The sequence below is a fragment of the Prorops nasuta genome, unplaced genomic scaffold (genome assembly GCF_024137725.1).
Source record: "Prorops nasuta isolate Cenicafe-Biocafe unplaced genomic scaffold, Cenicafe_Pnas_1.2 PNAS00034, whole genome shotgun sequence".
Classification (NCBI taxonomy): domain Eukaryota; kingdom Metazoa; phylum Arthropoda; class Insecta; order Hymenoptera; family Bethylidae; genus Prorops; species Prorops nasuta.
In genome coordinates this window covers 1,171,360-1,183,720 of record NW_027116831.1, presented here as the reverse complement: position 1 = coordinate 1,183,720, position 12,361 = coordinate 1,171,360, and the positions used below count along the sequence as shown (strand labels likewise).

Sequence of the window (12,361 nt, the reverse complement as noted above, 5' to 3'; positions counted from 1 at the left end):
TTTCGTTCGAATTTATTGGAGTTTTCGCCAATTTAGAGAGCTTAATTAAGTTGATCTGCGCGCCCGTATCGATTAGGAATTCTGTAATACCGGTTAGAAAATCTGAGATGCAATCCACACTCTTGTGATTACAGTTAGTCAGGTTTATGGAAGCAAACCCTAAATTTGGTTCCCTAGGCCGTTCCGGGGATTTAGCCCTAAAAAATCCGGTTGGGAGGTTTCAGAGAGTTCAGTAGCGTGCGGGGGTGTTTCATGCTGAGGAAAAATAGCGTCGGCGTCCGAACGCGTTTCTTCGTTTTGCAGATATTGGACTCTAGCTTGAGGGGGAGGATATCTAGGGTAATGGGGCTGTGACGGTTGATTCCGGTCAGAAGGTTGGTTATTTGCGACGGGTCTAGGTACAAACGGTCGCGCTTCTGGGTTCGGAGCGGGGGCGGTTTGCCTCCTCCAAGCCAATTTTCGGCATTCATTAATCGTGTGCCCCGGATTCTTGCAGTAATTGCAAATTTTTGCCGTGTTTAAAGGGGAAGGTGCTACATTCCCTTCCTTCGGAGTTGTCGGTTTCCTCTCAGGGGCGGGTAAGGCTTTCTCGATTTCCATCGCGTTCACGATGGCTTGTTCTAGGTCGTCGTATTTGGTGAAACGCACCTTAATCCCTATCTCGTCGCGGAGCCCGTGTATAAAATATTTCAGTATATCCGCCTCGTATTTCTTCAGAGCATTCGGGGGAGTTTGCCCGTGCCATTCGTCGTCTATCCCTTCAAGCAAGGTTGTGGATAGCAATTTGAATCGAGAGATAAATTCAGTTAGGGATTCTCGATTTCCTTGCTTGAAGATGCTTAGCTCTCCGAGACATTGGTTTACAGATTTGTTGATCCCGAAAAGTTTTTTGAGGTAAGCCTTATATTTAATGTACGAGCCAAAACTAGCGCCTAGCGTGATGCTACTGGCGGCCCCATGTAATTTGTTTACGAGCAGTTCGGTAAGCAGGGCTTCGTGTTCGGGGTTTACCTGCGCTCTGGCTTGGCGGCAGCTGTAAATGTACTTGCGGAGCGTCTCGGGTTTTCCTTCATACGGAATTACTGACTCTACAGCTTTATAGGGAGAAACAAATGAAGGTATACTAGAGGCTGTATTTGGCGAGCTAGCGCGTTCGATCGAGCCAGAAATCTTTTGTTGTTGTTCGAGTTGCGAGATATGATTTCTCAATTTTTCGTTCGTGGTCCGATAGACCTGGGCGGTAGTCTGCGCTTCGCGGAGCTGCGAGTACACTTCTTCTAATTTTTCAGCGATAGCCGGGTTAGTGCGCTATTCTGGGACTTCGTTGGCTCGACCTTCTAAATCGCGTATTTGGGTCTCTAATGAATTTATCCGTTCTATGAAAGCTGCAGACTGGTCGGCATCTTGCCTGACTATTAGGGTTTCGAGTTCGCGGCATCGGCTTTCCTTTTTCGAGAGTTCCCCCTTCAGTAAGTCCGCTTCTTCACCGGTTAGCCCCCTTGTCCATTTACCATTCTCGTTTTCTAGTTCCGTGATTCTACGATTACGATCAATTAATTCGGCTTGTAGTTGGTCAAAATGCGTTTGTGTTAGTCCCTTTCCGTTAGCCATGCTGGTTAGATTTCGTGCAGCGGAAGCAAATTTTTATGGGTTACCGAATCGCGATCCCACTTCTGACACCAAAAATGTAACGTCTCGCGTTAGGAAGTATAAAAGCGCGGAGCTTTCGGAATTTAACCGTTTCGGGCACCATGCGTTCACCTAGTAAACCCGGGGTCGGTAGCGATTCGGGAGATGATATTGGAACTTACCTTTGAAGATGCTGGACAAAATCGTCTGTGGCGCAGTAACGGGACGTCTCCTAGGCTCGTGATGACCAATTTGTTTGAGTAGGGTAGCGAATGGAATGATAGAAGCACTGATTTTATGGTTTAGACAGAATTTATATAATAAATATGATAGCAAATACAAATATATCAAGAATTTAGCAAAAGTACAGACAGCAGTAATAATAGTTAGAGCAAAAGAAAATAATGAGTCCGAATTCGAATCTGCCGGGGGTTTTTATACCCCGGGAGGGCGAGGCACAAACATTTTTGGGAGAGTGGTGGGGGAGCACGGGGAAGATGAGAATAGGGAGAATATGCATGGTTAGTCTACCCCCACCATGGCTGGCCCGAAAGTTTGCACCCCACCTACATTGAACTTACAATCTAGAGGCGTCAGGGCCCTTCTACTCGAGCTATGAGTTTGCGCTTCGTCGGGGGGGCTTGGTTCCCGATGTCGGGAGTCTAGTTCCTCGTCGGAGGTGGGTACGTACCACCCCGAGCTAGATGAAGATCCCCCGAACACGCAAACCGCACAGGCGGTATCCAGGCCCATGATCCTGGTGTGGCAGCGCACACATTCGCGTATGATCATGAAGTTAGGATCATGAATGGCGCACCCAGCGCATGGTCCGCCGTTCGTGAAAGTGGCCAGGCACTTGGTGCAACGCTCTAACACCTTATATATGAGCCCCTGGCGCGAGAAGCAACGAGCGTCCATGCGCCAAGTCTCTCTGGTGATCTCCACCACCTCGTCCATTGAGTAGTGCCTCTTGTGTGCCCGGGACATCAGATGGTAGCAATCGGCGCACAACATCCCGGGGTGCGTTTTGTTGGTGCGATGGGCTATTCTCATCCCCTGTATGAAGTATAGGGGATGACTACCCCTAATGCAGCGTGTTTCCACGAAGGGGAACATTCTGCCTGGAAAGTAGAAAAGATGGTAAGGAAGGAGTAGTGTGGGTAGTAGAGGGAACTGACAAGCGGTAAGCGGAGAGTGCACAGAGAGATGGCGCGGCAAGCTATGAATATAGGTACTTATCCTATAGTAGATGAGTAGAGGAGGAAGTTCCGAGCTACGTCTCCAGGTGCCGCCTCAGTAGTTTGAGCTGAGACGTTACACAGACACCGCCACATATGGCGTTCTAATTCAGTATACTTTCCGCACAGCTTTTATATATTATGTGTACGCAGAGAGTATAGTAACGTAGGACGCCATGTCTAACGGTGTCTGTACGTATAACTTGTCTTTGTCTCTTTCCTCTCAGACTACCCTTCGCCATTTTCTCACCATTACGCTGTTAAAGATACAAATTGAGCCAACGATAGAAGTTTTAAGCAAGAATATTTGTCAAGATTTGTGAGTGAATTTTTAAAATGAGTGTAATATAATCATATGTTAAATAATATATTTAATATTAGATTGTGTAAAGTGACCATATTTGTGAATAGTTATCTTGGACAATAGTGAAAACTGTTTGAACACCGATGTGTACACCAACAGTGAGAAAAGAGGTTAAAAACCAAAGAGAATCTCTAATTATTAGATAAGTAAAAATTTACTAAAGAAAAATGGTACACATGACTCGAACCCAAAACCATGTATACTTTGTGGCTTTTTTTGATGTTTCAGGTATTAAAGTTTATCTTTTAATAGTGAAACAAGGACGCACACACAGACGCTATTGAATATTATCGTTACACGAGTAAGTTAAATTAAAGATACAAATTATATTATTAAATTCTTAATAATTCGTAAAAATTTTGGATTTGACGAAATCATGCTAGTCCTCAATCTTAAAAGGATTGCTAAATATCTTATATTTTAACTCTTAAAAGACACATCTCCCTAAAATTGCATAAACAGCAAGCAGAGTTTTCGGCATCTAGAGGTATTCCAATATCTACATTGTTGCAGATATAGAATATCCATTTGCTGGGAAGTGATAGAGTGAATATTTTTATGAATACCATGAGAATATAAATTCATATCCTGCCGACGAAATATCTGGCACATTTTTAATTTAGTACAATTAACTAGTACACTCACCTTTTATTGTACGTGTTAAAAACCCATGCGAGAGTTTAAAAGTTAATTACCGTAAATTTTAAATATTTAACAAAATGGTAGCAAAAACTATGCCAATTTATATATATATATAAATAATTAAATATAACCAATTGTGCAAATTATGTAGAGGTTAAAGTGGCCCAACCTATTGAGAAAGAGAAGGTAGAGTCCCGATGGTTAAATATGAACTTAACATCGAGACACTATCATTTCTATTGATATTTAGTTTTAAGCAAATAACTTTTAAAAAATAAATTCATTCACTGCTTCAAAACAAAATATTATGTCTTTAAAGATATGAAGTATATACTATCAGGTACCTTATAAATTTTTACATGATATAGGTGAAAAACATTACACCAAAGACCTGTATAAAAAATGAATTCATCAGTTATATCATCAAAAAGGATGCTTTTATAAAACTAAAATATTTATAATAATCACAAGTAATAATGATGATAAATTTATAAATTATTTAAAAATATTGTCAAACAAAGGTATTACTTAACTTAATCAATAATGAGATTGACATTGCTCTGTACAAATAATTCTGGTAGAGATAATAGCAAAAAGGGATATGAACCTCTTGATAAGCCTACGAAGCAATTTAGAAGGGTTATACATGTTAGACTGTTAATCCTTGTAATTTTTAAAGCACTATGACATAAGGTTAATTAGATTTTAGAACTCTCTCATGGTAAGCATTCCTTATAAACTTCGCTTCCTATACTTAACCAGGAGACTCGAACACTATTAATAAATACTGACACTTATAATTAATTGCATGTAAAAATGATGATCTGAATATTTATGAGATAAATAACTAATAACTTTAATTTCACAGAGCTCTTGCACAATTCATAAAAGGGTATTATCCTAAAAATCAATTAAAAAGATACATAGTAAAATTATATATCTTATAAGACTGTCGTAATTGAAAGCAGGCCATTTTGAGTACACTATGGAGCTGTTAAAATTGACAAGACTATATATTTTAAACATTATTAACACCCATTAATAATACCAATTGACAACTATTGATATTTTATAAGATATTATAAAAAATATACACAAAATGACTTAACTTTAATCATAATCTTATAAAAAATATGATGATACTATATACATGCTTTAAGCGAATCTCATCATAAATACTGTCTATGAATTGTCTCAAATTAAAGTTACTAGTAACTTAGTCACAAATATCTACACATAGATCAATAACAATTTGTATTTAAATGTAACACAATACTTGCAAGAACAACTTATCATACGAATTTCAATTCTTGCAACTATTAAAGCGTTTCGGCAGCTTGCTACTGCACAAATCAAAATATAAACAAACTCTTCATCACTAATTGGAAAATTAATGCTGAAATTTCAAACAATAGTTAAAATGTTAAGTCAAGCAAAGTATTTTACTTTTATGTTTGAAATCCATATAATTTTATTACCTATATTTTCAATGACTTCTCAAAAAATAGATTTGAATCAAGAATGATATATTTTCACCGTAAAAATCTAATTTAAAATTGAATTAATAAATACAATAATAAACTCACATGCGATTCAAACATGAAACTGAAATATTTTGCTAGACTTAAAGTTTTTACTTTTTTAAAACATCAGCATTAAAATTTCAGTTAGTAATGAGGAGTTTGGTTATATCAACTTGAAAATATGTATGAGTAGTACAATAAAAAACTGCCGAGTTACTTTAAGGGTTAAATAATTAGTTGGTTACATTTAGTTTTACCAATGCTTTTGAGTCGAAGAACAAGATTAACCGTTTCATCTAATATACTTGCGCAGTGACTGTAAAATACTAAATGATGACACTACGAGTAAGCTTCAAATCAATTGAGTCAAAGGATAAGATTAACCATTTTATTTAACAGACTTGCGCAGTGACTGTAAAATACTAGATGATGACACTACGAGTAAGCTTAAAATCAATTGAGTCAAAGGACAAGATTCATCAAATAGACTTGCACAGTGACTGTAAAATACTAATTGATGACACTACGAGTAAACTTCAAATCAATTGAATCAAAGGACAAGATTAATCGTTTCATCTAATATACTTGCGCAGTGACTGTAAAATACTAAATGATGACACTACGAGTAAGCTTCAAATCAATTGAGTCAAAGGACAAGATTAACCATTTTATTTAACAGACTTGTGCAGTGACTGTAAAATACTAAATGATGACACTATACGAGTAAGCTTAAAATCAATTGAGTCAAAGGACAAGATTCATCAAATAGACTTGCACAGTGACTGTAAAATACTAATTGATGACACTACGAGTAAACTTCAAATCAATTGAATCAAAGAACAAGATTAATCGTTTCATCTAATATACTTGCGCAGTGACTGTAAAATACTAAATGATGACACTACGAGTAAGCTTCAAATCAATTGAGTCAAAGGACAAGATTCATCGAATAGACTTGCACAGTGACTGTAAAATACTAATTGATGACACTACGAGTAAGCTTCAAATCAATTGAATCGAAGGACTAGATCAGTCAATTCTTAAGTGAAAATGAATATGTGAAGGAACAGGAATCATCCCATTTACTTACCAGTATAAATCGTAGTACTGGTCAACTTTGAGTTTCCGTAAAAACAGGATGAGAGAATATATGCAGCAATAATCACTAACTTTCACCCTATTTATAGACACATATATAGTCATGCAAGGTTTCAATTACGTAAACCGAAATATTTTTCGTAGCACATGTGTGGTCAATTTAATAAACCGAAATATTTTTCGTAGCACACGTGTGGTCAATTTAATATTTGTGGGCACACATTATCCTTCCAGTATATGCACAAAATTGATATCTACTGAACAATTCCGAAAAGGCAATCGGATAGCAATCGGATTGGAATAAGCTATAGTCGAATACAGCCAATGCCTATACTTGACTATAGCTATTCCAATCCGATTGCAATCCGATTGCCTTTTCGGAAGGGTCCAATGATTGACCTAGGCCCGGTGTAACAATTATAACAGGCAAGCCTCATGTACAACATAACGAGCAAAAATCTGAAAATGCGATTTCTGATTGGCAGTTATTGAGATTTTTGCTTGTTTTATTGTACATGAGGCTTGCCTGCTATAATTATTACACCGGCCCCTAGGGCTGGTGTAAAGGGGCCTTTTCATGGTGATGCTTGACGCTACTTTTCAGCGTCAAATTAGTCACGTGACTCGATTTGACGCTGAATTTTAAAATGTGCATGAAAAGGGATGTAACAGCGTCAAAAAATTGATGTTACTTTATTTTTAGCGTCAAGAAATTAGAAAGTAGTCGTTATTTCGTTAGTCGTTGGTTTGTCTGCCTTCACACAAGAAGCATTTATTCGGTTTGTGAATAAACCTCTAATTTTAATTTGCATTTGTTCCATATTGATAAATATCAATTCGAATAATGTCTTTTGCATTAAAACGTTATAAATGGGCACAAGAATGTGCTTTAAAAATTAAAGCAAATAGCGACAGGCAGAAAGTTTTGATAGCTTTGTTAGTTAATGAAATTATGAAAAAGAAAAAATATAGAAGCAAACGGTTTTGGGTGCACCCTGTATTATGTGAACGAAGGCAACATGGTTTTTACCATGCTATTTATCCAGTGTTATGATTAGAAGAAAGTAGATTTAGAAATTACTTTAGAATGACGAAAAGTCAATTAGAAGAAATATTAAATGTCGTAGCACCTTATATTTCAAAAAAGACGGTGGTGCGAGAACCAATATCTGCTGCAGAAAGACTGTGCTTAACATTAAGGTATATATATATAATGTATGAATAATATTTACAAAAACAAATGTTATTTTGTGAAAAATCATAATTATTTTTTTATATGAAGTTGATATTATTATATATATGGTTAGATTTCTAGCTTCTGGTGATTCCATGACCTCCATTTCTTACCAATATCTTATTGGACTAACAACAGTTTCACATATAATTGATGAAACATGCGATGCTATTTGGGCGTGTTTTCAAGAAAAAGTACTTCCTTCTACATTGCAGAAAAATGATTGGCTTGCAATTGCTAATAATTTTGAAAAGAAGTGGAATTTTAATCACTGCATCGGTGCTATTGATGGGAAACATGTTCTTATCCAGGTAAAAATATGGAGAAAAAAATTTACATTTAATCCATAATAATATCATTTTTAAATACGTATTTAAATTTAGTATTTTTCTTTCTTTTAGTGTGCAGATAATGCTGGGTCTTCTTATTTTAATTATAAAAAAACTCACAGTATTGTGTTATTAGCAATATGCGATGCTGATTACATATTTACATATGTAGATATTGGAGCATTTGGCCGTCGTAGCGATAGTGGAATCTTTAAAAGCTCTATGATAGGCAATAAATTTAACAATAAAGAAATGAATTTGCCAGATCCGGAGCCTCTTACAGTCGATGGACCGGCTTTACCGTATGTCCTTGTTGGGGATGAAGCATTTCCTTTAACAGATTATCTGCTTCGCCCATACTCAGCTAAAGGATTATTAAATAGTAGCAGAACAGTGTTTAATTATAGGCTCAGTAGAAGCAGAAAAATAATTGAAAACAGTTTTGGTATTTTAGTTAGCAGATGGAGAATATTAAAAAGGCCAATTATCTGCAAAGTGGAAAAAGCAGAAAATATAGTTAAGGCCATAATTTGTCTGCACAACTTCCTTCGAAAGCAAGATATTGAAATAAATCAATATGTTCCAGAAACTCTGATTGACAGAGAAGATTTTGTGTTTACTCCTGGTTCTTGGAGAAATGAAATAGAAGGCAGTGCCATCGAAGAAATACATAGATTAGGCGCTAACAATAGTACACAAAAGGCAATGGAAATTCGCGAGGAATTTTGTTACTATTTTAACAATGAAGGAGCTATTCCTTTTCAATTCAATTATTGTTAATTATGTGAAATATAATTTCCTTTTCCATTGTACTCTGTAAATTTATGTTCAAATGTTATTACTATAAGATTTATAAATAGTATTTCTTATGCATACAATAAAATATTCGTGTGTAAAATTAACCAAAATATTTTATTTTAATAGATATACCTTATACATCTGTTACCATCATTTTTTCAATTTGCGAAAGGTTAAATCTAAAATTTCCTGCATTGTGTCCAATTGCTCCGATGGTGATAGGCGTCTTATGCGTGATCCAACCAATAACAGAAAAGAATCCACTTCGTCTGGCTCAGGTGGTGGAGGTAATCTTATTTCGGCATTTTGACTAAACGAATTAGCAATTCTCTCCAAGATAGACATCGTATTAGTCTCAGCCTTTTTGTTTTTCATTCTTGTTTTTGAAGAATCTGAAAATGTCATCAAATCAATATTTAAATTATTACATATGTAGCTGCATTACATATAGTGATAATATTATCATTTGTCTACATTACTTGCAGTCTCCGACACACACACATTTTCTTCATCATCAGTCACCGGATCATTATCTAATACTTCTTGACTTGTATTACCCAAATTTGATACAGTACTGTAAATTGTAAAAGTTACTATTATTCAAAGCATTTGCAAATTGATATGAAGAATATGATATACGGCATATTGAATCTTAAAAGTCTTACGTTTTCACAAGACAAGAATCTCTTAAAAATTGCATAGAGCTATAGTGGCCCCATTTCCTATTCATTTCCTTACGGCTAGGCTAGATCCACTAGGACAATTTTCCGATTGGACAATTTTCCGAAAAGTGTCATGCAGGCTCTTAAATTTAGTTTTAAGTAATTCAGCATCATATTTTCCTAAATATTGTAATATATATTTTTAATAAATATAATTATAAATTAGTTTCATATATTTTTTTTATGATTATGTTTATTTGGCCGAGAATTACCAAGTCTACTTAGGGCAAGTAAAACTATTGACATTAAATTAATTATACTATATTATATGTTACGCAAAATATAGCATTTTAAAATTAATAGGAGTTGGTTTTACTCGCTCTCAACTTTAAGTATCATTAAAATGGTATAATACCCGTAACATGAGCTTTCACTGGAACCAATAGGTACTCCAAGTGATTCACTTCATGCCAGGGGTATTGAATCATTTTAATAATTCGAAAGTTTAGTATTAGACGTGATAAGACTCGCCTTCATTACCATTAAATTCCTTCGCAACTTCATTCCACAATTTCCTTTTGGTGATGCTATTCCTCTCTTTCAAAGGGAGAGAAAAGTCCCACAAGGGTGACCTTTTCTCCACTGCTAATATCAGCAATTCCTCATCATCAAAGTTCATTCTTCTTTTCTTATTTGGCAAAGAAGATGTTGCAGGAATTTGCCCTGCAAAAGAAGCAGTTTTAATAAATTGTTTTAATTCAAAATTACAATTGAAAAAATTTTTCACTTTTTCGGTTCACTTCATTAGAAGTATTGTAGCTGCACGATGGTCCCTCTAATGCACCAATATTGGACAAAGTTTGTTCATAGCTACACAATGGTCCCTCTAAAGCACCAATATTGCACAAAGTTTCTTTGTAGCTGCACGATTGTCCCTGTAATGCATTATTTTTGGACGAAGTTTGTTCATTGCTGCAAGTCGGCTGCTCCTTGATCATATTATTGTCGGACAAACTGTCCTCTTTTGGATCTGAAATATATAGATACATATAGAGGATATAACTTTTAATTTAAGACAATTAGACATTTTAAAAAAGTAGATCTTTATAAACCCCAATATCTATTATCAAAATTTAATCACTCTGCGGAGAAAACATGCTAATTTTGGAATCAATATATTTTTCCTGTAGAGTAATTATATTTTAATAATTGAAATTTGTTGTCGTAAAGATTATTTATTAAGATACCATAGTGCATGAAGTAAAATGTTATACCCTTTATAATATAAAATCCCAAAAGAATTCTTTGCGCTGACTGGAAATATGTTAGTGACCAATTAAACATACCTATTGGATAAAAGATATTTTCTTTCACCACAAAATTATTGAAGTCCTGCAGGCATTCATAATATGGAATGTCTTCGTTCCACACCTCCTGGCTGCACAATCCACAGATTTTCGACAATAGATACTCCTACAAAAACAGAAAGAAATATAAATTTTTACCTAAAAGATGTAGTATTATTGTTATGACATATAAATATGATTATTGATTTTTAATAGTTATATTAATTATTTAATTCACCTTCTGTTTAATGTATTAGCTACTTACGTTTTCATCCATAATTTTGATTTATTCTTTAATTTCCCCTACTTTATGACAGTTAAGATGCCCTTGATTTTCCCGCCTTATCATTTATTTATTTACCACCTACAAGTGATGGCCATGGTTTAGGCTTATTAACTAGATATGGATACATTCTATTACCTGAAACAATTAGTAACAATTTGGAAAAGAATCATGCTTCAAATCATACGTAATTATCACTGGATTACTTATCTGACAGCTCCTCCATATATTCTTTTTAGCTCCTAATATTCATTCTTGATTTTTCACAATTTTTCCAATATTATATATAAGTATTTAAGCATATTTTGCTATTTATAGCAAAATATGACTCTATAATAATCTGGAAAAAACAAAACAAAGTATCTTATTTTTGTACTATTTCAATAATCAATTATTCGAACCAACCTTAAAATTATTTCTAACCTTACAATCACAGATTTGACAGATTACATGTTGTAGCATTGTTCAAAAAATATATGTAGAGTGACATGCGCACCGAAACAATAAGTTATTTTGACGCTAAAAGCTGACAAAATCCAACTTCTTATTTTAGACGCTAACGTCAATTGAAGTCACGTGACATGCCTTTGACGCTGCTTTTCAGCGTCCATGTAATTGCCCCTTAAGATGGAAAAATTTAGGGCCAGCAACCTCAGAATTTTGAGACAAAAAAGCAATTTTTATGTTCGGGAGCTCGAAATGAAGATACTCTAAAGTAAAACTAGATAAATTATATACAGGGTGTTTCACTAACGGCGGAACATAGGATTGTGTTATTTGACTATAGCACTAAGCATTTACTATACATTATCATAATTAATAAAAGCGTAGATAATTAAGTTTTATTTTGTTCGAGATTGGGAGGAGCAGAAAATGTTGCGAAGTAGATTCCGCATTTCTCTGTTATATCTCCCATCTCTATTGCGCTCACAATAGACGGCTAGACCGACAGCGTCTAGCCGCTCTATCTGTCTCTCTCTCCGCGGCGCGCTTGCGCGTCTTCTGGCCCTGGCGCGTCGCGGCCGCGAAGCGACACTACTTGCGCGCTTGGCCACTAGGTGGCCAGCGCCCGCGGCAGCTCTCTCGCTGGCAAGATTAGTGTCGCGTAATTATATAGATGGGTCCTTGATAAGGACCCATCGCACCTCAGCATTGCTCGACCGCTGCTACCCGCAGCAACCGCAGCACCTTTTTTGCGCCTTTCGGCACAACCGC

At 35.6% G+C, this 12,361-nt stretch overlaps 1 protein-coding gene across 1 annotated transcript; it reads left to right on the top strand.

Moving 5' to 3' along the window:
- The first annotated feature begins 7,581 nt into the window (after positions 1-7,581).
- LOC136783609 (uncharacterized) lies at positions 7,582-8,837 on the top strand. The gene is made up of 3 exons (XM_066743864.1): positions 7,582-7,694; positions 7,802-8,039; positions 8,130-8,837. Exons 1-3 carry the CDS (start codon positions 7,582-7,584, stop codon positions 8,835-8,837), a joined length of 1,059 nt encoding a protein of 352 aa, XP_066599961.1.
- Positions 8,838-12,361: the final 3,524 nt, after the last annotated feature.

Coding starts and splice junctions, on each gene's coding strand:
- LOC136783609 (XM_066743864.1), top strand. CDS start 7,582: ATGACGAAAAGTCAATTAGAAGAAATATTAAATGTCGTAGCACCTTAT. Junction 7,695..7,801: donor AGACTGTGCTTAACATTAAG/GTATATATATAT, acceptor ATATATGGTTAG/ATTTCTAGCTTCTGGTGATT. Junction 8,040..8,129: donor GGAAACATGTTCTTATCCAG/GTAAAAATATGG, acceptor TCTTTCTTTTAG/TGTGCAGATAATGCTGGGTC.